Raw genomic sequence first — 27,096 nt, 5'->3', positions numbered from 1 at the left:
TTACCTCCATTTTACAAATAAAGAAATTGCCCAAGGTCACACGGTTGTTAAGTGGTAGGACAGAAACTTGAACCTTAATCTCGAGTATAAATATTTTCCACTGAATCGCGGAATTAGAATAGAGAAATTCAGAAAGTTTAAAATGATCATGATTAATACTAATTAATATAAATATAATTATCATGATTGCAAACTAGACCACAAATCAATGTCTTGGTATTTCACAAACCTACATGAAGATTTTTAAAAATAATTTTTCCATTTACTAACTGAGGAAACATTCTGTTCAGGTTTAGAACTGATGACAGCTCCATTTCCTTCTCAGATCTTGCACTTTGAACTAGAGGAAAAGGAACAAATGAGAGGCAGCACATAAAATATGAGGTAGCAAAGGGGAAGCACAACTTCTCTCTAAGGGCCATTTATTTCTCTTTGGACGACTTAGGTCAGATTCTATCCTGTATAAGACACTTCTGCAATTGCTTCCAGAAATCTCTTCAGAAAGCGTACATTGTACAGCTGAAATAACCCAGCTCAAAAAGGAAAGGTGAATTGACCTTCAGTCTTGTTCTTAAACAGAGAATTGATCCCACCCTGCACTGCCATCCCACAGACAGGCATCCATGCTCAAGGGTGCCTCATTATATGAGACCTGGTTTCTAATTCCTGTCCTATCTCTTTGGGGGTATTACACAAGGTATTTAACCTCCAACTTAATTTCCTCATTAGATCATGGAAGAGGATATTTTACTCTCCAGGACAATTTGGAAATTTGATTAAGTATAAGTAAATACTTTGCTTCTATAATGTTTACTATAAATAGGGAGAATGAAATTACTATACTCTCTTCTACTTCTCTAAATTCATACTTTGTCTTTCCAAAACAAAATGATCCAATAGAAAGTCTTAAACTTGGCTGGGCGCGGTGGCTCACGCCTATAATCCCAGCACTTTGGGAGGCCGAGGCGGGTGGATCACGAGGTCAAGAGATCGAGACCATCCTGGTCAACAAGGTGAAACTCCGTCTCTACTAAAAAATACAAAAATTAGCTGGGCATGGTGGTGCGCACCTGTAGTCCCAGCTACTCGGGAGGCTGAGGCAGGAGAATTGCTTGAACCCAGGAGGCGGAGGTTGCGGTGAGCCGAGATTGTGCCATTGCACTCCAGCCTGGGTAACAAGAGTGAAACTCTGTCTCGAAGAAAAAAAGAAAGTCTTGATCTTGGCCTTCTTAGCCTCTAGAACTGTGAGAAAATAGTTGTTTAAGCCACTCCAGTTTGTGTATTTTGTTATAACAGCCCAAGCTAACTAATACAGAGTGTTTCTCTCACAAAAGTTCATAAGATACAGTAAATATTAATTTCATTAAATCTTGCTCCTTGCCCCCTAAGTACATGCCTTTTTAATTTCTGTGTACAAACTCAAAGTATGCATAAAAAATTTCTGCTACAAACCAAAGCATAAAAGTTGTCTGAAAGAAAAGCACTGGAAGACTGTTTGACATGTCAGCTCAACTAGCTGCTTTTTTCATAAAACACCATTTTTACTTGAAAGAACTAATATACAAATCATGGTTATTCACACGGGTATTTGGCAGAAATTTTCTCAAAAATGAACAAAATGAGCCTGTTACTTCAAGGAAAACAAGTGATAGCATTTGTTATCAGTGATAACAAGTCAAGCTTTCACATGAGAAATTAAAATTTTGGAAAACTCTACATCTGCACAATATGGAGGGGAAAGGAGGAAAACGAACTTCCCCCATGAACCTGACAGCTTCCCAGTTCTTAAAGACTTTTCTAGGGCCGGGCGCGGTGGCTCAAGCCTGTAATCCCAGCACTTTGGGAGGCCGAGGCGGGTGGATCACGAGGTCAAGAGATCGAGACCATCCTGGTCAACATGGTGAAACCCCGTCCCTACTAAAAAATATACAAAAAATTAGCTGGGCATGGTGGCGCGTGCCTGTAATCCCAGCTACTCAGGAGGCTGAGGCAGGAGAATTGCCTGAACCCAGGAGGCGGAGGTTGCCGTGAGCCGAGATTGCGCCATTGCACTCCAGCCTGGGTAACAAGCGCGAAACTCCGTCTCAAAAAAAAAAAGACTTTTCTGATAAGATGATGATCTTAATGAACATGATCTTTTGATACTGTATAATGAAATATACATTTGGAAGATCTGCTCTACTTAAGCAGCATTTTCTGCATGAATCATATATGGGTAAAAGATCCTTTTGTAGTGCACATAGTCCTGTGAACATTAACATAAGAGAGTCTGAAAAGTTCACTGATGTAGTTTTAGATTTCACAACATAGGGAACCTGTAAGAAACTACTATTTCTCTAGTTTTGGTGTTGTATCAAAGAAGAAAAGGCAATTTAAAAGACTCCTGTTTTTTGAACTACATATTTGTATAAGGATAGACTTCCTTCATATTCTTCAACTAACATTTTGTAACAGTCTGAATGCAGACGCAGATATGAGAATTCAGCTGTCTTCTATTATTAAGCTAGAGATGTAAAAGATAAGCAAAAGTGTAAACAATGCTACTATTCTGACTAACTGTTTTGGTTTGGAAAATATTTTTAATAAAAATGCTATTTAGGCCAGGTACGGTAGCTCATGCCTGTAACCCTAACACTTTGGGAGCCCCAGGTGGGCAGATCACTTGAGGTCAGGGTTTGAGACCAGCCAAGCCAACATGGCAAAATCCCATCTCTACTAAAAATACAAAAATTAGCCAGGTGTGGTGGCACATGCCTGAAATCCCAGCTACTCGGAAGGCTGAGGCAAGAGAATCACTTGAACCCAGGAGGCAGAGGTTGTATCAGTTCACTACAGACTCCATCTCAGAAAAAAAAGCTATTTGTGTTAATATGCTATAGGCCTACTATTGTTATTTTAAATGAATTAGTATTTAAATTTTTTGTTTAAAACTCAAATATAGTACATTTTGAAAGTGATCCAACTGTCCCACAGAACTGATGTTTATGGTTTCTTTGAATAAACATAGAAATTGATGCTCCCGGTCTTAAAATTTGAGCACTAACCTGTCATGATTGCCTGTCCAACCACTGGCTTCCTACTGACCAACTCCTTTTCCTTAGCCCTCCCTAATTCCCATTTTCCCACACGTGATTACACTTCTTCCCTGCCATAGAAAGCCCCAATTTTAGTCAGTCAGGGAGATGAATTTGGGACTGATCTCCCATCTCCTCTGCTGTAGCACCAGATTACAGCCTTGTTCCCTGGCAATACTCATAGTCTCAGGGATCAGCTTTCTGTGCCGCAAGCAATGGGACCTGCGCCAAAACCCTGGAGTTTCATTAACAATTTGATAGATATATCCTTCCTAAAGCTCCATGAAATCCTCGATTTTTTTAGGCGGGGTTGGAGTCTCACTCTGTTGAGCAGGCTAGAGTGCAGTGGTGCAATCTCAGCTCACTGCAACCTCCACCTCCTGGTTTCAAGCGATTCTCCTGCCTCAGCCTCCCGAGTAGCTGTGACTATAGGCAAACACCACCACACCCAGCTAATTTTTGTATTTTTAGTAGGCATGGGGTTTCACCATATTGGCCAGGATGGTCTTGATCTCTTAACCTTGCCATCCGCCCGCCTCAGCCTCCCAAAGTGCTGAGATTACAGGTGTGGGCCACCACACCTGTCCCAGTTATTTCTAAGAATATAAAGAGATGCTGAAACCAAAAAGTTTGAGAACTACAGTTCTAGGTAAACAAAACAGTTTGTATTAAGGCCCAGAGACAAGAGAAGGCACTGTGAATTCGGGAACTGTACATTGTTTGGCATAGCTGGAGAAAAGAGTTTGAAGGAAGAACTGTGCTAGACGGAGGGAAAAAAGCTGCCATATCACAAGGTTTGTATGCCATGATAACACGGGGAGTTAGTGAAAGATTTTAACCAGATCCAATTTAGGTTTTAGAAATATAGCTCCCATAGAAATAGAGAGAAAGAACTGAAGGTAACAAGACCAGATGCAAAACTGCTGAGTCATCCAATAAAACCCTATACTTTTCCTTTTTCTTAGAGGGATGATAGGTTGTTATTTATTATTTTAATTATACACTTAAAAATAATGAATAAGGTGTTTTAAGCATGATCAGACAGTTACCTTTCCTAAACTTCCAAATTTCTTAAACACTTCTAGCTATGACCAACTTCAAACAAACTACATTTATTCCTAATTATCTTTCTTTTTTTCTTTTTTTGAGACAGAGTCTCACTCTGTTGCCTAGAGTGTAGTGGTGCAATCTCAGCTCACTGCAACCTTTATTTCCAGGGTTCCAATGATTCTCCTACCTCAGCCTCCGCAGTAGCTGGGATTACAGGTGTGTGCACCACATCCAACTAATTTTTTTTTTTTTTTGTATTTTTAATATAGACAGGTTTTACCATGTTGGCCTGGCTGGTTTCAAACTCCTGGCCTCAAGTGATCCACGCCTCCCCAGCCCTTCTAGCACCCAGCCCCTAATATCTTTTTTTAAAATCTCTTTCGTATCTTGTAGTTAAGTGTATCAGATTAAACACAGACAGAAACATGTTTTTCCCTCCAAAACCTCTGCTAAAATATCACTGAAGGGATTTTTAAAAGACTTAAACCCTTCTACCTGATCATTTCAATAGATGTGGAAAAACTACTCGATAAGGTCTAACATCCTTTATAATAAAAGTAAAACTAAACAAACTAAGAATAAAAGGGAATTTCTCAACCTGATAAAGAGTATCTACAAAAACCCCACAGTAAACACTATACTTGATGGCAAAAGACAAAATGTGCTTTCCTCCTATCAGTAACAGCAAAGATGTCCACTTGCCAATTCTACTGAACAATGCACTGCAGGTTCTAACTAGCACAATTAGGCAAGAAAAAGAAATAAAAGCATCCAGATTGGAAAGGAAGATGTAAAATGACCTCTACTTGCAAATAACATGATCTGGTATAAAAAAAAAAATCCTAAGAAATCTAAGAAACTATTCGAGTTAATATACTAGTTCAGCAGGGTTGCAAGACATAAGATCATTTTTTTTTTTTTGGACAGGGTGTTACTCCCATTGCCTAGATTGGAGTGCAGTAGTGTGAACACGGCTTACTGCAGCCTCAACTTCCCAGATTTAGGCGATTCTCCCACCTTAGCCTCCTGAGTAACTGGGACTACAGGTGGGCATCACCATGCCCAGGTAAGTTCTGTATTTTTAGTAGAGATGGGATTTCATCATGTTGCCCTGGCTGGCACTATATTTCTATATATGAGCAATGAACAATTCAAAGGTAAAACAGAGAAGACAGTGCTAATTGTAATAACACAAAAATTAAATACTTAGAAACACATTAACAAAAGAAGTTTAAGACTTACACACTGAAAACTACAGAACATTGTTGAAAGAAATTAAAGGCCTAAATAATAGAAAGACACTGCATGTTCACAGGTTGTCAGACTTAGTATTGTTAACATGGCACACTCCCCAAACCGATCTACAAATTCAATGCAATCCCTATCAAAATCCCAGCTGGCTTTTTGGAGAGAAATTGATAAGCTGCTCCTAAAATTCATAAGGAAATGTAAAAGACCCAGAATAACCAAAACAATCTTGAAAAAGAACAAAGTTGTAAGAGTCACATTCCCAATTTCAAAACTTATTCAAAGTTACAGTAACCAAGATTGTGTGGTACTGGCATAAGGCAGACATAGAAACCAATGAAACAGAATTGAGAGTCTAGAAATAAACCCTCATATTTTATAGCAAATTGATTTTTGACGTAAGCGCCTGATGTGGTTTGGCTGTGTTCCCACCCAATCTAATCTTGGAACTGTAGCTCCCACAATCTCCATGCGTCATGGGAGGGACTCAGTGGGAAATAATTGAATCATGGGGGTAATTACCTCCATACTATTCTTTTTTTTTTTTTTTTTTTTGTGACGGAGTTTCGCTCTTGTTACCCAGGATGGAGTGCAATGGTGTGATCTCAGCTCACCGCAACCTCCGCCTCCTGGGTTCAGGCAATTCTCCTGCCTCAGCCTCCTGAGTAGCTGGGATTACAGGCACGTGCCACCATACCCAGCTAATTTTTTATATATTTTTAGTAGAGACAGGGTTTCACCATGTTGACCAGGATGGTCCCAATCTCTTGACCTCGTGATCCACCCGCCTCGGCCTCCCAAAGTGCTGGGATTACAGGTGTGAGCCACCGCACCCGGCCCTCCATACTACTATTCTTATAACAGTGAGAGTTCTCATAAGATCTGGTGGTTTTATAAGGGGCTTTTCCCCCTTTTGCTCAGCATTTCTCCTTGCTGCTGCCATATGAAGGATGTGTTTACTTCCTTTTCTCCCATGATTGTAAGCTTCCTGAGGCCTCCCCAGCCATACTGAACAGTGAGTCAATTAAACGTCTTTCCTTTAGAAATTACCCAGTCTCGGGTATGACTTTATTAGCAGTGTGAGAATGGGCTAATACAATGCCAAAACCATTCAATGAGGAAATAATAGTCTTTTTTTAAAATGGTGCTAGGACAAGTGGATACCCAATGTAAAAAAATGATTTTGTACTCCTACCTCAAGCCGTATTAAAAAATTAACTGAAAATGGATCAAATACCTAAATGTAAAAGCTAATACTATAAAACTCTTAGAATAAAAAATAGGTACAAAGTTTTGTGAACTTGGTTTAGGTAACCATTTCTTAGATATAACACCTAAAGCATAGCATCCAAAGAAAAAACAAATTGGACTTCATGTAAATTAAAAGCTCAACTCCAAAAGACACTATCAAGAAAGTAAAAAGACAACCCACAAGATGGGAGAAAATATTTGCAAATCATTTATCTATAAGGGTCTAGTATCCGGAATATGTAAAGACTGTTACAATTCAACAGTCCAGATCTGAACTGCCATCTTAATTTCAACCCAATTAAAAATTGGCAAAAGATTTGAGTAGACATTTCTCCAAGAAGACAAACCCTTGGCCAAAAACACATGAAAAGATGCTCAATATCAGTTGTTACGGAAATGCCAAACAAACCCACAATGAGATACTACTTAACATGTACTAGGATGGCTATAATAAAAAAGACAACAATAACAAGTGTTGGAAAGGATATGGAGAAATTAGAACCCTCATACATTGCTGGCGGGTAAAACAAAGCAGCTGCTTTAAAAAAGTTTGGCAATGCTTTAAAAAGTTAAGCAAAGAGTTACCAAATGACCTAGAAATTCCATGCCTAAAAGAAATGTAAAAAAAGGTGTCTAAACAAAAACTTGCATACCGATGTTCACAGCAGTATTTTCATAGAATCAAAGAGGTGAAAACGATCCAAAGGTCCATCAAGTGACGAATGAATAAACAAAATGTGGTGTATCCCATACAATCAAAAAATATTATTTAGCCACAAGGAACAAAGTGCTGGAATATACTACCACATAACTGATTTTTTTTTTTTTTGAGACAGAGTTTCAGTCTTGTTGCCCAGGCTGGAGTGCAGTGGCACGGTCTTGGCTCACAAACTCCTGACCTCAGGTCATCCATCCACCTCCACCTCCCAAAGTGCTGGGTGAGCCACTACTGTGCCCAGCCAACATCGATGAATCTTAAAAACATTATGATCAGTAAAAGAAGTCAGATGGAAAAGACTATATATTGTATAATGTCATTTGTATACAATATCTAGAATAGGCAAATTCATAGAGACAGAAATAAGTGATTGTCAGGGGCTTCAGGGAGGGTAAAATGGGAGTGACTGCTAATTGGTATAGAGTTTCTTTTTGGGGTGATAAAAATGTTCTGCAATTGTATCATGGTGGTAGTTACGACCTTGTGAGTACACAACAAAATGCTAGGCATGGTGGTGTCCTGCATAGTATACAAAAAAATCCCACCTACACAGGAAACTGAGGCAGGAAAATCACTGGAGCCCAGGAGTTCAAGATCAACCTGGGCAATATGTTGAGACTCTGTGTCTTTAAAAAATTTATTTAAACCCTACTGAATTGGTAGGTTAAGCATATCTCAATAAAAGAAGACACAGATTTATAAAAACAGAATTGAAGTTAAGATGGCAGCAGTAAGAAGTGTTAAAAAATTTTGGAAAATGGAAATTAGACATATAACTTATTGTATGAGCAGAAAACAAGGTAAAACTTAAGTGGCTATACTGAATAAAGAGGACAAAAAACAAGCACACCCTCTTATATAACATCAGAAAGGCTTAGGAAGGCCGGGCGTGGTGGCTCACGCCTGTAATCCCAGTACTTTGAAAGGCTGAGGCGGGTGGATCATGAGGTCAGAATTTCAAGACCAACCAGGCCAAGATGCTGAAACCCCGTCTCAAACAAAAAAAGAAAGAAAGAAAGGCAGGCAGGCAGGCTTAGGAACAGTAGGTATCAGGTACCTCTAAAGGCACAGAAGTAAGTAAAAGTAAAAACAGAAAGTTGAGTTAAAAGACTACATAAGAAGCAGTTATATTTCTAGATCCTTTTGTCAACCTTGTATAGTAAAGTTACTACCCTCCACCCAGGTCTAAAATGAAAGGTTTATTCTCTGTTGAGAAGTTGAATCAGAGAGATGTTGAACTTTGGGAACACCAAGAACAGGTAAAGCCAGAGGTGCCCTACTAAAAACAGGAATATTACATAAAACTACATATTGATCTGTAAGACCCTTCCCTACTCAGCACTTAAACAAGTAGCTTCAAAAACTTAAAAAAAGTTTCTATATAAAAAACACATTAAAAAATCAGAAAGAGGCTGAGCGCAGTGGCTCACGCCTATAATCCCAGCACTTTGGGAGACTGAGGCAGGTGGATCACGAGGTCAAGAGATCAAGACCATCCTGGTCAACATGGTGAAACCCCGTCTCTACTAAAAATACAAAAAATGAGCTGGGCATGGTGGTACATCCGCCTCCTGGGTTCAGGCAATTCTCCTGCCTCAGCCTCCGTCTCAATTTTTTTTTTTTTTTTTAAGACGGTGTTTCGCTCTTGTTACCCAGGCTGGGGTGCAATGGCACCATCTTGGCTCACCGCAACCTCCGCCACCCGGGTTCAAAGGATTCTCCTGCCTCAGCCTCCCGAGTAGCTGGGATTACGGGCATGCGCCACCACGCCCAGCTAATTTTGTATTTTTAGTAGAGATGAGGTTTCTCCATGTTGGGCAGGCTGGTCTCAAACTCCAGACCTCAGGTGATTCACCCACCTCGGCCTCTCAAAGTGCTGAGATTACAGGCATGAGCCACTGTGCCCAGCCAATAAAATCCAATATTTAGGAATTCAAAAAAAATTTTTTAATGGAGTAGAAATTTAAATCATCAAATCTTCCGTAGTAGATGAATTTTTTATATCAACTTGACTGGGCTAAGGGATGCCCAGATAGCTGGTAAAACATAATTTCTGGTTGTGTTTGTGAGAGACTTTCTGGCACAGACTAGCATTTGAATGAGTAGATTGAGTAAAGATTCACCCTCACCTGTGGGTGGGTACCATCTAGTCCAGTCAGGGCCCACACAGAACAAAAAGGCAGAGGGGAAAGTCAAATTATCTCTCTGATCTTGCCCTGGGAAACCAAGGCTTCTTATTCTCAGGCTTTCAGACTCTGGAACTTACACTGTGACACTGCTCCTCCTCACCCCTACCTTCTCAAGCCTATGAACTCTGAATTACACCACTGGGTTTCCTGGTTCTCCACCTTGCGGGCACAAATGGTGAGACTTCTCAGCCTCTATAGTCATGTGAGCCAATTCCCATAATAAATCTATACAGTTGACCCTTTAACAAAGTGGGGCATAGGTATGGTGGCTCATGCCTGTAACCCCAGCACTTTGGGAGGTCAAGGAGGGAGGAATGCTTGAACCCAGGAGTTGAAGACCAGCCTGGACAATATAGTGAGACTCTATCTCTATAAAAAGTAAAGAAAAGAAAAAATATCCACATATAACTTAGGATTCCCCAAAACCAATAGGTGATATTTGACTGGAAGCCTTACCAATAACATAAACAGTCAATTAGCACATATTTTGTATATGTATTATATGTTACATTCTTAAAGTAAGCTAGGGAAAAGAAAATGTTATTAAGAAAATTATGGAGCCAGGCATGGTGGCTCACACCTGTAATCCCAACACTGTGGGAGGTCAAGGCAGGAGAATCACTTGATGCCAGGAGTTCAAGACCATCCTGGACAACAAAGCAAGATCCCATCTCTATAATAATATTAATAACAATTTAAAAATTAAAAAAAGAAAATCATGAGTAAGAGACAATATATTTACTATTCATTAAGCAGAATTAGATCATTCATTATAAAGGTCTTCATACACTGAATAGGCTGAGGAGGTAGAAATGGAGGGCATTTCCAGGAGTGCCCAACTTGGAAATTTTTTTTAAAGAGAAAAAAAAGAAAAGAAGAAAAAGAAATGGAGGGGGTCGATCTTGCTGTCTCAGGGGTGGCAGAAGAAAATCTGTGTATAAGTGGACCACACAATTCAAATCCGTGTTGTTCCAGGATCAGCTGTAGATATATAGATAGATAGATATAGATAGATATAGATATAGATATAGATATAGATATAGATATAGATATAGATATAGATATAGATATAGATATAGATATAGATAGATATGTATCTAGGTATTTACATATCCTATTACTTCAGTTTTTCTAGGGAACCCTGGCTAATACAATAGATATTTTTGATATTCAACAAAAGGACTGAAAAGGTTAAGGATATTCATACAACATATAACAATCAAAAATGAAAAGAAAAGACAAAAACAAGAAAAATTAGGGCAGAAATCCATAAAGTCCAACACCTAAGTAACAACAGTTTCAGAGATAAAACAGAGATGAGACAATATTAAACACACAATTCAAGGAAACTTCTCAGAACTGATGTACATTAATTTCTACCTTGAAAGGATCTCAAGACAATGAAAGAAGAACCACACCAATGTATAACTACATGAAATATCACAAATGAGAATGGCATTAGATCACTCAATGGCAACACAGAAAGCTAAAAGATAGGGGAGAAATGTCTTAAAAATTCTAAGGGAAAATGATCTCCAACACAAAATTTTATACCTGTCTAAAGTATCAATCAAGTGTAAGGGTAGTATAAAATCGTTTTCAGAAACAGACAATTCCCCAAAATTTTACTTTGCATGTACCCTTTCTCAGAAAGCTACTAGAGGATGCAATCTAATAAAAAGGAGTATGTAAGGAGAAAGGAAGACATAGGCCTTAGAAAACATGCATTATAACTTACTTGAGCAAGACAAGTAATACCCATGGTAAGGATGAAGGATTTATAAAGCAACCAGGCCAGATTGGAGCAGGGGGACCAGTTAGATAAAGGAGTACTTCGTAAAACTTATCTTGAAGAAAAATTGAAACTAAGAGGATGCCTGATGTGACCAAGGTCAAAATAACTGACCTTTAGGTTATAAAGTCTGGGGATGAATCAAGGACAAGACCATAGAAAAGCATGCACACAATGATAGGCTGGACAGGGAAAATGTGGCACATATACAGCATGGAATACTATGCAGCCATAAAAAATGATGAGTTCATGTCCTTTGTAGAGACATGGATGAAGCTGGAAACCATCATTCTCAGCAAACTGACACAAGAGCAGAAAATCAAACACTGCATGTTCTCACTCATAGGCAGGTATTGAACAATGAGAACACATGGACAGAGGGAAGGGAGCATCACACACTGGGGTCTGTGGGGGGGAACTAGGGGAGGGACAGTGGGGGGCGGGGAGTTGGGGAGGGATAACATGGGGAGAAATGCCAGATAGAGGTGATGGGGAGGAAGGCAGCAAACCACATTGCCATGTATGTACCTATGCAACAATCTTGCATGTTCTTCACATGTATCCCAAAACCTAAAACACAATAAAATATATATATTAAAAAAAAAAAAAGAAAAAGAAAACCATGCACAAAAGACAAGGCAATTATTAGTTGCAGGAAAATGAAAAAAAATGTGCAAAAAGGAGAAATGTAATCATAGTATACTATATTATATATTTTTTACATATATGTATATACTGTGTGTATGTATATACATATATATAATTTTCATAGTCATAACAAACACTAAATATTGATTTACCCAAAAAGGATAACAATTTTGTTAGAAGACTAGGAGGAAGGGAAATTGAGTAGTATAAAAGACCTAAATCCTCATCTTCTATAATATAAAGTCATTAAATAATATCTAAAAGAAAAATCAAGAAGAGCAATTTAAGTATGTTATTTTAAAATATGCCGGAAAAAAACCCTGCTTTTAATGGTAAAAAATCTGAAAATGGTCTCCTCTGAGGAGTAAGACTTAGGGTGAGAACGTTGTGGTGTAGGGTACTGCTGCTTTTTGTTATAACTCTTATAGACCCATTTGATTTTTAAAATTCTATAGTTAAGAAAAATAAACATCAAAGGCTGGGCGCGGTGGCTCACGCCTATAATCCCAGCACTTTGGGAGGCCGAGGCGGATGGATCACGAGGTCAAGAGATCGAGACCATCCTGGTCAACAAGGTGAAACACCGTCTCTACTAAATATACAAAAATTAGCTGGGCATAGTGGCACACGCCTGTAGTCCCAGCTACTTGGGAGGCTGAGGCAGGAGAATTGCTTGAACCCAAGAGGTAGAGGTTGCGGTGAGCCGAGATCGCGCCATTGCACTCCAGCCGGGGCAACAAGAGCAAAACTCCGTCTCAAAAAAAAAAAAAAAAAGAGGCCAGGCGCCGTGGCTCACGCCTGAAATCCCAGCACTTTGGGAGGCCGAGGCGGGTAAATCACGAGGTGAAGAGATCAAGACCATCTTAGTCAACATGGTGAAACCCCCTCTCTACTAGAAATACAAAAAAAATTAGCTGGGTATGGTGGCATGTGCCTGTAATCCCAGCTATTTGGGAGGCTGAGGCAGGAGAATTGCCTGAACCCAGGAGGCGGAGGTTGCGGTGAGCCGAGATCGCGTAATTGCACTCCAGCCTGGGTAACAAGAGCGAAACTCCGTCTCAAAAAAAAGAAAAAAGAAAAATAAACATCAAAAACTTGAAATCCAGCAATTCTTTAGACTTTCTTCAATGGAAGAAATAGAATTTTGCATTCTCTGGATGCTCCCTCTTCTTTATTTTTATTTTTATTTACTTATTCCTTTCTTCTCACACACCTCTTTCAGTATTTTATTTTAATGAGACAGAGTCTTACTGTATTGCCCAGGGTGGAGTGCAGTGGCCAATCTCGGCTCACTGCAACCTCTGCATCTGGGGTTCAAGCTATTTTCCTGCCTCAACCTCCTGGGTAGCTGGGATTGTAGCCATGTGTCACCACACCCAGCCAATTTTTATATTTTTAGTAGAAATGGGGTTTCACCATGTTGGCCAGTCTGGTCTCAAACTCCTGACCTCAAGTCATCCACCTGCCTCAGCCTCCTAAAGTGCTGGGATTGCAGGCTTGAGCCACCACGCCCGGTCAGATGCTCCCTCTTCATATGCATTATTTGTGACATCATGTTTTCCTAAAAGAGTTTTTCAACTGTTTCTTCTAATTACTATTTTGTAATGCTTTTGTATTTTTTTATTTTACCAATTTCCATAGTCAACTTTGCTCTTGTTAGCATTCTTAGTTACTTCTTTTCAGTGGATTTCTTTAAGCAGTCTTACTTCACATACTTTAATGCAGCTCAGAATACTTGTACTTGGCTCTAGTCGAGCTATCTTTCTTCTTTCCCACAGTAACTAATACAAACTTTCTTTGCTCTCCTCAAGCCTTTTACTTCTGCTTCCCTAACTCTAAGAAGATAATCTTGATTCCTTACTTCAGACAAAGAAGAGATCATCAGGTAAAGAACACCAACTTCTAGCTCCATTTCTAAGTTTAACCATATCCTTCCTCATCCTTACTTCTTCCTACCTCTGTTGTTCAAATACAATTATGCCACATGAAGTTTTTTTGTTTTTTTGAGACGGAGTTTCGCTGTTGTTACCCAGACTGGAGTGCAATGGCACGGTCTCGGCTCACTGCAACCTCTGCCTTCTGGGTTCAAGCAATTCTCCTGCCTCAGCCTCCTGAGTAGCTGGGACTACAGGTACACACCACCATGCCCAGCTAATTTTTGTATTTTTAGTAGAGACAGGGTTTCACCATGTTGACCAGTATGGTCCTGATCTCTTGACCTCGTGATCCACCCGCCTCAGCCTCCCAAAGTGCTGGGATTATAGGCGTGAGCCACCGTGCCTGGCTGTGAAGCTATTTTAAGACCACCTTAAGATCTGATTTCTCAGCCGGTGCAGTGGCTCACACTTGTAATCCCAGCACTGTGGGCTGAGGCCGGAGGATGACAAGGTCAGGGGATCCGGACCATCCTGGCTAACACGGTGAAACCCCATCTCTACTAAAAATACAAAAATTAGCTAGGCGAGGTGGCATGCACCTCTAGTCCCAGCTACTCGGGGGAGGCTGAGGCAGGAGAATCATTTGAACCCAGGAGGCGGAGGTTGCAGTGAGCCGAGATTGTGCCACTGCACTCCAGCCTGGCAATAGAGCAAGACTCCGTCTCAAAAAAAAAAAAAAAAGGATCTGATTTCTCACTTGGAAATTCTTCCTAAATGAGAAAAATTCTTACTCATAATTTGCTTTCAAATATGGTAAAATGTCTGTCAATATTACATGTAATGAAAGGTGACATTATATTGTTTTTGGTTTTTGCTTTTTTTTTTTTTTTTTTTTTTTGAGATGGAGTCCCACTCTGCCAGAGTGCAGTGGTGTGATCTCGGGTTACTTCAACCTCTGCCTCCCGGGTTCAAGCGATTTTCCTGCCTCAGCCTCCCAAGTAGCTGGGGCTACAGGCCCAGCTAATTTTTTGTATTTTTAGTAGAAATGGTGTTTCACCGTGTTAGCCAAGATGGTCTCCATCTCCTGACCTCATGATCTGTCCGCCTCAGTCTCCCAAAGTACTGGGATTACAGGCATGAACCACCACACCCGGCGACATTATACTGTTTTACAGATGTATAATAAAACATCTATCCATACTTTAGGGTTGATCAATTTTTTTTAGGTCTCAAACATTTTCAAGCATCCCGTAATAGTTTGTAAGTTAGGCACCACACAAACAATGCCTACTGGATAAATATGGTCCTGACTCCCACCTCCAAAATAGCCTTCCTTGCACCTGTGCCTTTAATCCTAAATTTCCTCGAAATTCTAAAAATGTTCCATCAAGTATTCATCATCCTTTCCTTCCCTTGGATCTTCCCTTGCTCCCTGAAAAAGTAGTCCTTTTCCTTTAGCCTAAAAACATACTCAAGTCTTTCCCATCTAAAAACTAAAAACAATAAACTCTCTTTCCTTCTCTTGTTATCACCCCCTCTCCTCCCTTCTCTAATTAGTCAAACTTCTTGAAATGAATCTAGCCTATTCTCAACTCCTTCCTCATTTACTCTTCAATCCAGGAAATCAGGTATCTTACCACACTACTCCATGGAAACCTCCTTTAATTCCACTGACAAACTTAGTCGTCTCACTAAGGTGAACGACTCCTAAGAGTATAGTGATATGGGCTGTGCAGCCCCTATCTTCTTTGACCTCTCTGAGACATCTGGTATCACTGACCACTCCCTCGATCTTGAAACTCTCCACCCTCACGTCCCCAGTGTCTATGGCACTGCCTTTTCCTTATTCTCCTCCTAAATCTCTAACTAATCACCCTCTGGTTTAGGAAGATAAATATCTTTCTTTATTGTAAAACTAGCTCTCCGGAAACAAGATTTTGGTTTCTACAATGGGTCTCTAACTCCCAATAGGAAAAAGAATTATTTAGCAGCAAAGTTACCGCTGACGCCCAGCAACAAACCAATTATAAAGAACTAAAATTACATGTTCTCACTAAGGTGAACGACTCACTAGAGTATAGAAAGGAGCTATTCTGATTATTGGAAATGTTTACAAAGGACAGGAAGTGACACAGAGAAATGACAGGCAACATAAAGTTAAGAAAGAAAATAGCTATTGTAAAAATGGAGCAACTGAGCTCAGAGACAGAGACCAGGGATAAAATGCCTTTGTAATTAAAGAGGCAGAGGTAGGGGAGAAAAGCCAAATACAGACCAGCACACTTGTGCTTCATCTATGAATAAGGGCAAGAAGCTGCCAACAATACAACCTGCTTTGAGTAGGAGAGATGTCTCCACCATATATACTAGGTATGACACATTCTTGTTTGTGCCGCCCCCAAAAATATGCTGCCATTCTTCTTGCACATGATTGTCCACTAGTCTCAAATTCCCTGCCTCACTGACAGCAGGGGCCTTATATTAAGTTCTCACGTAAGAAATGTGAGCACAAGTGATGTTTGCATCATCTTCGGTTTCACTTGCCTAAAAGGTCCTTGCCCTGGATTCACTGCTGCCCCTTTTACTGGCTGGAAATGGTTACAACTGAGGCATCCTTAGAAACCATGTGTTTCAGACAGAATGACTGCTCTGCTGGCTGAAATCGAATGACGACTTCCTAAAGCAGACCCCTGCCTTTCACATCCTAGATTTGGATTAAGTGAGAAACAAAGAAAGTGCTTTCTTGTGTGAGCCATTGCACTGGGAGGGTGGGGGAGTTAAGTGGTGGAGGTTTTAGGGTTTTGTTTTTTTTTTTAATAACAGCAGCTCAGCCCTCACCCTAATAGAGATCAGGAGCATTAAACCACCTGAAGTGCCAAACCTCAGTAGACCTCAACAGCTTACTGACTCAGTATGAAACATTAGTCTGGAGAGAAGGGAATGGTAAGTACCGGTAGGGGAGTGGGGTGCTGTCTTCTTATTAATAGCTATAAATTTGAATTTAACTAACACTGAGTGGCACTTAAACCACTTAATTTTGAAATAGAAGAAACAGAATCAAACCTTAGCTTCACCAACTGCTATCTATACAAATGGTGGTTAAATTTACTTAAGTTCTTTGAACCCCCATTTCCTCTCATGAGTAATAAAAATATTACTCATGGCAAATGTTATTTTTTTTTAAATTTTTTTTGAGACGGAGTTTCGCTGTTGTTACCCAGACTGGAGTGCAATGGCACGATCTTGGCTCACCGCAACCTCTGCCTTCTGGGTTCAAGCAACTCTCCTGCCTCAGCCTCCCAAGTAGCTGGGATTATAGACGCGCACCACCATGCCCAGCTAATTTTTTTATTTTCAGTAGAGACGGGGTTTCACCTTGTTGACCAGGATGGTCTTGATCTGTTGACCTCGTGATACACCCGCCTCGGCCTCCCAAAGTGCTGGGATTATAGGCATGAGCCACCGTGCCCGGTGCAAATGTTATATTTATAGAATAATATAATAAATTATGACTAAAATAATGATACTACCTCACCACGAAAATGTTAAACTATCTTCTATATATTAAAACAAAGAATCTGGCAAGGCATGGTGGCTCATGCCTGTAATCTCAGCACTTTGGTAGGCCAAGGCAGATGGATCACTTGAGCCCAGGATTTCGAGACCAGCCTGGGCAACATGGCAAACAAAGAATTCAAAAACTGGCCAGGGGCGGTAGTTCACACCTGTAATCCCAGCACTTTGGGAGGCCGAGGCAGGCGGATCACAAGGTCAGGAGATCAAGACCACCCTGGCTAACAAAGTGAAACCCTGTCTCTACTAAAAATACAAAAAATTAGCCGGGCGTGGTGGCACATGCCTGTAGTCCCAGCTACTTGGCAGGCTGAGGCAGGAAAACTGCTTGAACCTGGGAGGCAGAGGTTGCAGTTAGCTGAGATCATGTCACTGTACTCCAGTCTGGGTGACAGAGAAAGGCTCCGTCTAAAAAACAAACGAAAAAAATAGCTAGGCATAGTGGTACACTCCTGTAGTCTCAGCCACCTAGGAATCTAAGGTGGGAAGATCACCTGAGCTCAGGAGGTTGAGGCTGCAGTGAGCCATGATCATGCCCCTGCATTCCAACCTGGATGCCAGAGTGAGACCTTGTCTCAAAAAAAAGAGTCTAAGGAATATATCACATATTCTGTAGAATTTTTTACTAAATTTAAGTTCTGAACTTAAATTTCTATTAAACTGAATGGGAAAGAAGAACCTTAGAAATGACAAAACTTGAAAGTAAGTAAGTGGCTAACAATACTGGCTTTAGAGTCAAATAGACTTCATTCAAGCTTCAGCTCCAGACACATTTGCTCAGTGACGTGGACAAGTTATATAATTTCAATCTCAGTTTCCTCAAAGAAAAGTGGGATCAGCCTGGTGCCTACCTGTTATGAGGACTGAATAAAATTGCTGTCTTCTTCAGTCCTCCTGAATATGAGAATGACTCTAGCTGGCATATCAAGAACACCTATTTGAAAACAGTTTCCACTTAAGACAGTATTTAGGCAGCTGTACTACTTAGAAGTTAAAATATTATCTCTGTATTTTTTTAAAAAAAAAGTATGAGACGTGATCCCTGCCCAGGGAATTAGAATTTAAAAGAAAAAATCTTTCCCCTTTTTGTGTCACCTAATAGCAAATGAAATCTGGGAAATGAAGTTACCCAAATACTACTAACTATAATTGGAAACAAAAGATTAAATTCTGAACAACCAAAGCTGTTTTTATTACTTGGCTAAGTTTGAGAACTTTCCAGCTGGAGAGCCTGATGTCAGGTCCTTCAACAATAGGGCAAGGCATGGTGGCTCACGTCTGTAATCCCGCCATTTTGGGAGGCTGAGGCGGGTCAATCACTTGAGGTTAGAAGTTTGAGACCAGGCCGGGCGTGGTGGCTCAAGCCTGTAATCCCAGCACTTTGGGAGGACGAGGCAGGTGGATCACGAGGTCAAGACATCGAGACCATCCTGGTCAATATGGTGAAACCCCGTCTCTACTAAAAATACAAAAAATTAGCTGGGCATGGTGGCGCATGCCTGTAATCCCAGCTACTCAGGAGGCTGAGGCAGGAAAATTGCCTGAACCCAGGAGGCGGAGGTTGCGGTGAGCCAAGATCGTGCCATTGCACTCCAGCCTGGGTAACAAGAGGGAAACTCCGTCTCAAAAAAAAAAAAGAAGAAGAAGTTTGAGACCAGCTTGGCCAACATGGCAAAACCCCCATCTCTACCAAAAATACAAAAATTAGCTGGGTGTGGTGGTTTGCACCTGTAATTCCAGCTACTCGGGAGGCTGAGGCATGAGAATCGCAGGAGGCAGAGGTTGCAGTGATCTGAGATCTCAACATTGCACTCTAGCCTGGGTGATGGAGCAAAACTCTGTCTCAAAAAAATTAAAAGTTATTTTCTCTTACCATTCTAGGAAAGATAAGAAAAAGTTTATAATGTGAGACAAATTCAACCACTTCTTTTTCTTCTGTTTCTATTTTAGAAATATGACATTAAAAATAAATTGGAAGAACAAAGGTCAAAACAGTCCCTATGTCCAGACATGGTAACAAAAATTAGCAAGACTCCAAAGGCTATTTGTAAACGTAACCTTGAAAAGAAAAAAAGGCAAGGCTGTTCTCCCAAAAGATTTAACCTATCTTTACCTGTACATTCACTATTCTTGACCATTCTAACCCTTGAAGAGAAGGCAAAAGTCTGTACATATGAGACTTTATAAGACAGTCATGCTTCTCAACAGATGGTGGTTTACAGACTATCAAGAAAGACAATCAATTTTAGGTTTCATTAAATAGTTTACTCATAAGATACTAGACATATATTAATTAATTCATCCTCTCAACCCTCTGTGAGGTAGCTTTTATCAACTCCATTTGATGGGGAAATTTGATCAAGGAGAATAATAACACTGTCTTCTATTTACAAAATACCTTCCCTATAAAGAAATCCACAGGTTTATCTTCTCAATCATCTTCCATTCCTGTGAGGTAGGTGGCAATGTTACCTTTTCCACTTTTATATGTAAATGCTGTGGCTCTAGGAGCTTAATGACTTACTCACATGGTAGCCTGTATTTTATCCACTAACTTGAGATTAACACTAGACCATGGACTCAAGGCTTAACTGCACACAACTGACGTGCTGAGCTTCTAGTTTTCTCTACAGCCATCTTTAAATGCATCACATTTCAAAAAGGACCGGAGTCACGCTTGTTGCTTAGGCTCATGTGTTCACTGTTTATGACGGTTATTGTTCTCATTTCTCTAAATTGGGCCGTTTAAATTTCGTCTAGGTGCCCAAGAGCTAAATTATTTTTTGTTTACTGTCTGAGCACCAGCATTGTAAATTATGTCATGAAGAATGTACAAAACTCTTAGACAAAGCAGCAGGGCCAATAAAAGCAGCTCACTTGAGGAAGAGTACATTTCTTCTTTCCTTTTTTTTTTTGAAAGTAGATGTTGCACAAAAAGATGACTCATTAAGCCCAAAAGAGATGACTATGCCATGTAAGCGCTTCTCATGCAGCCTTCCACAAAGAGACCTGAGTGGCAGCATAAGGCATCCTCTTCTGTGCACTTTCCTCTAGGCAGAATGTGCATTTGTGTGGCTACATACACAATTATAATCTCCTCTGAAAGGCAATTCCTTCCATATGACAGGCTGAACAGTGGCCTGAGTGCTAGCCTCATGTTACCCAAGCAGTTAACATGCCGAAATACCAGACACATTTAATCTCTCCTTTCTGAAAAACTAAGATGGGACAGAAGAGGCAAAGCTAGAAAGAACTCTACACAGAGAAAGGAGGCCAGCCCAAGCGCCCAAACTCACTTTCTCATGGGCTGCACTTCTTTGTGTGTTGCCTACTTACATGTCAATTTGCTGGACTTGGGGCATGAGAACCATGGAGCCGGCCAGTTCTGGCAGCCTCTCCATTTGACAAGTAAAGCTGAAGACATGTGCCCTTTCGTGTATCTTACATTCAAAAGTGTTATTGTTTCAAACATGCCTATTTTAAAATATAAAATTTTCCCATTTAGAACAGGTCGTATATGTAAGTTGGCCACAGGAGTTCTGCCACATTAATTAAGAAAAAAAAAAGGCAGTGGGCCCTAATGCAGCTCCATTCCTGCCAGATGCCTCTGTTTACTTTGGGCCAATGGGATTGTCCCAGGTGAGAGAAGTCTGAATTTTAAAAACACCTGATATGAGGTCCTGGGGCACAAGCAGATTTCTGAGATTACAGAAACTGAAGCTTGTGTTTTATTTATCACAATTACCTGTAATCTCCAGGCTAGATGATAGTATTAACGAGACCTTGAGCTACACAATAGGACAGCTGGAAAAAAGGCTCTTACTCTCTCCAAAGAATAGTGCTTTTAAAAGCTAATTCAATGAAGAAAAAGAACAGGCTCTGAAAGTGCCTGTCTCAAACAATATTTACTTTTACTAGGTTCCTGCTAATCAAACAAAACTTAGTCAAAAGCTTTCATGGAAAAAAACACATTTGATGATTTCAGCAGTAATTGCTTTGTTTAAAGAAAGGTGCTTAAGAAAAAACATAGCTATGGGATCAGTAATTTGGTAAGTTCAGATGTGTTTGGGAAAATCCCTTCTCTCTTTGATAAATCATTAAAATTCTGCTCAGATAAATGTGTTTTGACTTGAAATTCCAATCATAGAATGAGCTATTTCCTAAGGCCTCTAGGGAAGTAGTGTAAGGGCGATCCCAACACAGAAAGAGGACCCAGGGATTAGTTTACAAGGGTAATTCCAGTCTTAATCAAAGCATATCACTCTGTCCAACTAAAGGACAGGATCTCATTGAGAAATCATAAAAAAGAATAAGTCCTTCCTTTATAAAATACTGATTTTTAAAAATGGATTAAATTTTAGTGTAGTATAACCCAAACACGGAAGCTATGGTATCAACCAAGAAATTAACCTTAGGTATAATCAGAGTTAAAACTGAAAGATCCAGAGCAGATTTAATCAATCATCCTTTTTGATGCATGGAAGCGGGGAAAACATAGTTTCTCTCACATGTTAGGAATTCAGTAACTATTTGTTGAACTGAATTCCTTTCTCCCATTTATTTTAAAATGTATTCTGTTACTTAAAGCAGACCATTCATTCAACAATTGAGCACTTCACTTGGGCCAAGCATTGTGCTAGATTTGAGAGAGAAAAGGCCTGCCCTCATGGCTTACATTCTAACAAGAAACAGACAAGTAGATAAGTAGATATCTATACAAGTAGTAAGCAAGATAACTCTGGTAAGTGCTATGAAGGACATAAATAGGATGATGAATCAGAAATAGGCTAATGGATCATGTCTCTTATGCTCTACTATTATTTTTAAAACTTCAATTCATCTACTGGGCCTCCTAGAATTACTCATTTAGCAAATATTGCATTTGTGCAAATAAAAGTGATCCCCAACTTCTGAATACCATTTGGAATAAAGATTTGAAGATCATTTGAATACATAAATGGTAAGCAAAGTCAAAAATTGTAAAGCTATCTTAAAACCCTAGAATAACACTGAAATGTTATTCTAGGGTTTTAAGATAGCTTTACAATTTTTTTCTAGAGCTATATGGCTCTAGAACCATATAGCTCACGAACCATATAGCTCACGTACCCTCTACTTATTATACTGTCCTTTTGTGTTATGGTCATTTATGAATATGTCCCATCTCCCATCTACCATGCAATTTACTCTGGAGAAATGGGGGTAGGCAAGGGTCAGGAACAACATGACTTAGAACTTACTTTGCTCTTTTTTCCCCCCCAACAAAAAGATATTTATTATATTTATTAAATAGGTTACAGAATCTTTGGAAAAGGAAAAAATCTACATTGACCTTCCAGAAACAACTCCCAAAAGGCCCATTCCAGAACTAGCTACCAGGGGAATTGCTGTCCCTTCGATGACTGAGAAGCTGCTGAAAAAACTGGGAAAGGGCCATGACAGCTGCTGGCTCTAGAACCATATAGCTCACGTACCCTCTACTTATTATACTGTCCTTTTATGTTATGGTCATTTATGAATATGTCCCATCTCCCATTTACCATGTACATTTCCTGTGGGGAGGGATGCTTTATATTCATATATTCACACCTGGCTTTATATAGAGAAGGAATTTACAGAGGAAGAAAAGGAAGAAGGGTAGGAGGAAGAAAAAGGAAAGAAAGAGGTGACTTTGTGAACATGTTCATAATTATTTTGTTTATTTTTTATTTTTATTTTTTGAGACAGTCTCGCTGTCTCGCCCAGGCGGAGTGCACTGGCATGATCTTGGCTCACTGCAACCTCCGCCTCCCAGGTTCAAGCTTTTCTCATGCCTCAGCCTCTCGAGTAGCTGGGATTGCAGGTGCACACCACCATGCCCAGCTATTTTTTGTATTTTTACTAGAGAGAGGATCTCAAACACCTGACACCTCTGATCTGTCTGCCTCAGCCTCCCAAAGTGCTGGGATTACAGGCATAAGCCACCACCATGCCTGACCCATAATTATTTAAAGTGATACATTAACTAGTTCTATGTATTATAAACCTAGTTTCCAAAGATTTAGGAAGTCAGTGTAACATCTATAATATTTTATTTCGTTTCTTTTCTGCAGCAACCAAACACTTTAAGGCCCTAAGAGAATTTCTGCTAACTTATTGTAAACAGCAATATTTCCTAGCATAGGATTGGGTTTGGAAGGTTCACTAGTTATATTCAAATAAAAATAAGTTTATCAGGATTCATCCAAAATCAGAAAATAAACTGTGTCTGGCAGTCAGACAAATAAATACCACATGCTGTGGTATCAGCAAATACAAACAAATAAGATAGCAACACTTATCTTCCACCTGGAAGGGGTCCTATGTCAGAACCTTTGCCAAGGCCTAAAGAAATTGTATTAACCTCATGGCTGGAGGAGACTGTATCAGTAACTGTTAGATGTTGTCTTAGCTCAGACACTATGAGAAGCAGACACCAAAACAGGATCAGACAGGCAAGAGACGTACTGGGGGAAACGCCCATGATAGAAAATGGGGAGGAAGCTGGAGGAGTCTGGAAGAGCTCAGATCAAATGCAGGTGACCCTAGTAAAGGAGAGGAAGGGAGAATGAGGGCCTTAGCAGTGCAGTGGGAGTCTTTAGGCCAAAGTCACATATCAGTGGAGTAAACATCTCATAGAAGTGGGTCTGGCGACTGGGCGCGGTGGCTCACGCCTATAATCCCAGCACTTTGGGAGGCCGAGGCGGGTGGATCACGAGGTCAAAAGATCAAGACCATCCTGGTCAACAAGGTGAAACCCCGTCTCTACTAAAAATACAAAAATTAGCTGGGCATGGTGGCACATGCCTGTAGTCCCAGCTACTCGGGAGGCTGAGGCAGGAGAATTGCTTGAACCCAGGAGGCAGAGGTTGCAGTGAGCCGAGATCATGCCATTGCACTCCAGTCTGGATAACAACAGTGAAACTCCGTCTCAAAAAAAAAAAAGTGGGTCTGTCCTGCTCAGTCATTGACTAGGAGCAGTCTGTGGAAAGTGTGACCTCACTGTGTTCAAGGTGTTAGATTCAGAGCTGGGGTCAGGAGTAAATTATGCACCCCCTCCCCACCCACAGTAGGAGATCTAAGAGACACGCATCAGTGGTTGCCACAGATGTTTATGTATTTGCACAAAAATATGGTAATAACACTAGCAGCTAATATTTATTGAGTACCAGGTGCTCTAACAGGATAACTGTTTATATGTATGAGGTAAGCACAATTTTTTTTTTTTTTTTTAGATAGAGTCTCACTCTGTCACTCAGGCTGGAATGCAGTGGTGCGATCTTAGCTCACTGCAGCCTCCTCCTCCCGGATTCAAGCAATTCTCACGCCTCAGCCTCCTGAGCAACTGGGACTACAAGTGCACGCCCCCACGCCCTTGTAATTTTTGTATTTTTAGTAGAGATGGGGTTTCACTATTTTGGCCAGGCTGGTCTCGAACTACTGACATCAGGTGATCAACCCGCCTCAGGTCCCAAAGTGCTGAGATTACAGGCATGAGCCACTGTGCCCGGCCTTTTTTAAATTTTTTGAGAAAGGATCTCACTTTGTCACCCAGGCTGGAATGCAGTGGCATGAAAACAGCTTACTGCAGCCTTGATCTCCTGGGCTCAAGCCATCCTTCTAGCTCAGTCTCCTGGGTAACTAGAGGTGTGTGCCGCCACACCCGGCTAATTTTTATTTTTGGTAGAGGCAAAGTCTCACTATGTTGGCCATGCTGGTCTCAAACTCCTGGGCTCCTAGGATGATGAATCAGAAATAGGCTAATCGATCATGTCTCTTATACTCTACTATTATTTTTTAAACTTCATTTTAACTACCTCCCTCCCTCCTTGGCCTCCCACAGTGCTAGGATTACAGGCATGAACCACCATGACTGTACTATTATTACCCACATTTTAGAGATGTGGAAACTAAGGCACAGAGTGGTTAAGCAATTTCTTCAAGGTCACACAGCTACCCAAAGTACAAAGATGATTTTCAATAAAATTCTCCCAAATGGTGGAAGTTATCTTCCTCATTGCCTGCCTCTGAGAGATGAGTCCAGTGGCAAGAAGTAATTGGAATTTTATCATTGTATGATCCATCCTGATTCCTCACATACCCCTCACGGCAGAAATTTTTTTTTTTTTTTGAGACGGAGTTTCGCTCTTGTTACCCAGGATGGAGTGCAATGGCGCGATCTCGGCTCACTGCAACCTCCGCCTCCTGGGTTCAGGCAATTCTCCTGCCTCAGCCTCCTGAGTAGCTGGGATTACAGGCACGTGCCACCATGCCCAGCTAATTTTTTGTATTTTTAGTAGAGACAGGGTTTCGCCATGTTGACCAGGATGGTCTCCATCTCTTGACCTCGTGATCCACCGGCCTTAGCCTCCCAAAGTGCTGGGATTACAGGCTTGAGCCACCGCGCCCGGCCAGAAATGTTAAATGAAGCCACTGGAATCAAATGACCTTACTCCAGGATCCATGTTAAAGTCTACGCAATAGTTGCAGTCCCATTTTAGGAGTTGCTCGAGGTATTTGTAGCATAGAGTTTAACCATGTGGACTTGAATTAGACTGCTGGGTTAGAATTCTGGATCCACCACTTACTAACTTATTATTTGGAATCTTTGTGTGTAGTTTCCTCATCTGCTGCATGGAGATAACAATTGAAACTATCTTCATATGCATCAATATATGTAAAGCATTTAAAATGGTACCTGGTATAGAGTAAGTTCTTAGTAAGTCTTGGTTGCTTTTGTTAGCTACTCATGTTTGGGGTACCCTGAGGTCAGATTATTCATATTCCATTTCACACGTCATATGAATTAAGTATAGGAGAGTATACAATGATAGAAGGTATACAATTGGCTGGGCTCAGTGGCTCAAGCCTGTAATCCTAGCACTTTGGGACACCCAGGTGGGTGGATCACCTGAGGTCAGGAGTTTAAGACCAGCTTGGCCATCATGGTGAAACCCCATCTTAAAAAAAAAAAAAAAGATAGAAGGTATACAATGATGAGTAAATATAATTCTTGTTCCCAAGAAACTTATTTGCAACTAATGAAATGTTTAAGAGCCCCATCCTTCATAAGGAAGCAAGAATTACTGCCCTTTGAACCAATAGGAGTTTTGTTTGCTTGTTTGTTTTTATCTTTTTAGTGAAGAGGAAAAAACACAAGCTGTGGAATCTGACAAACCTGGGTTTGAACCCCTGCTTTACTATGCATCATTGCCTGTGTGACCTTGTGTAAATCAATTAGCCTTTCTAAGCCTCAGCTTCCTTATTTATAAAATGAGAAGATGATAGTAATAACTACTAATTGAGACTAGTAAAAGTACCCACTTCACATGGCAGTTGGGAAAATTACATGAGACAAAGCACAGTGCCAGGCATATAGGAAGAGTTCAAAAACCATAGCTTAAAAAAAGCTACCCAATCTACTGTGAGTCTTCGAAACATCTATTCCCAAAAGGAAAAAGGCCATCTTTGATTTCCTAGAGTTATCTATTATGCTAACCCACTATCAACCGTAGTGAGACTAAGCAGGTTTCAAGGAAAAGAAGAGGCAACTTGGAGCATGAGTGAAAGCATGCACTTCACCAAATTAGGTGGAGCAAAAAATAAACCTCACACCCTCATGCTTATACTCAGATCAGCACGTAGGTGGTATGTTTAG

The 27,096-nt window shown here is 40.4% G+C and overlaps 1 protein-coding gene across 10 annotated transcripts in view; it reads right to left on the bottom strand.

Annotated features, from left to right (window-relative positions):
• The window catches only part of CSTPP1 (centriolar satellite-associated tubulin polyglutamylase complex regulator 1), a 224,398-nt gene that overhangs the window by 191,299 nt on the left and 6,003 nt on the right, over positions 1-27,096 (bottom strand). For 4 of the 10 annotated variants that reach the window (XM_035262616.3, XM_035262613.3, XM_035262612.3 and 1 more), the window contains exon 2: positions 11,851-11,892. The exons of the other annotated variants lie outside the window; for them this stretch is intronic. In XM_035262616.3, the coding sequence (XP_035118507.1) occupies positions 11,851-11,892 (42 nt within the window). The remainder of the gene's footprint in view (positions 1-11,850; positions 11,893-27,096) is intronic. 10 annotated transcript variants of the gene reach the window in all.

This window comes from Callithrix jacchus, chromosome 10 (assembly GCF_049354715.1).
Source record: "Callithrix jacchus isolate 240 chromosome 10, calJac240_pri, whole genome shotgun sequence".
Taxonomy (NCBI): Eukaryota; Metazoa; Chordata; class Mammalia; order Primates; family Cebidae; genus Callithrix; species Callithrix jacchus.
The sequence above is the reverse complement of the archived record's forward strand: the minus strand, read 5'-3'. Positions and strand labels throughout refer to the sequence as shown.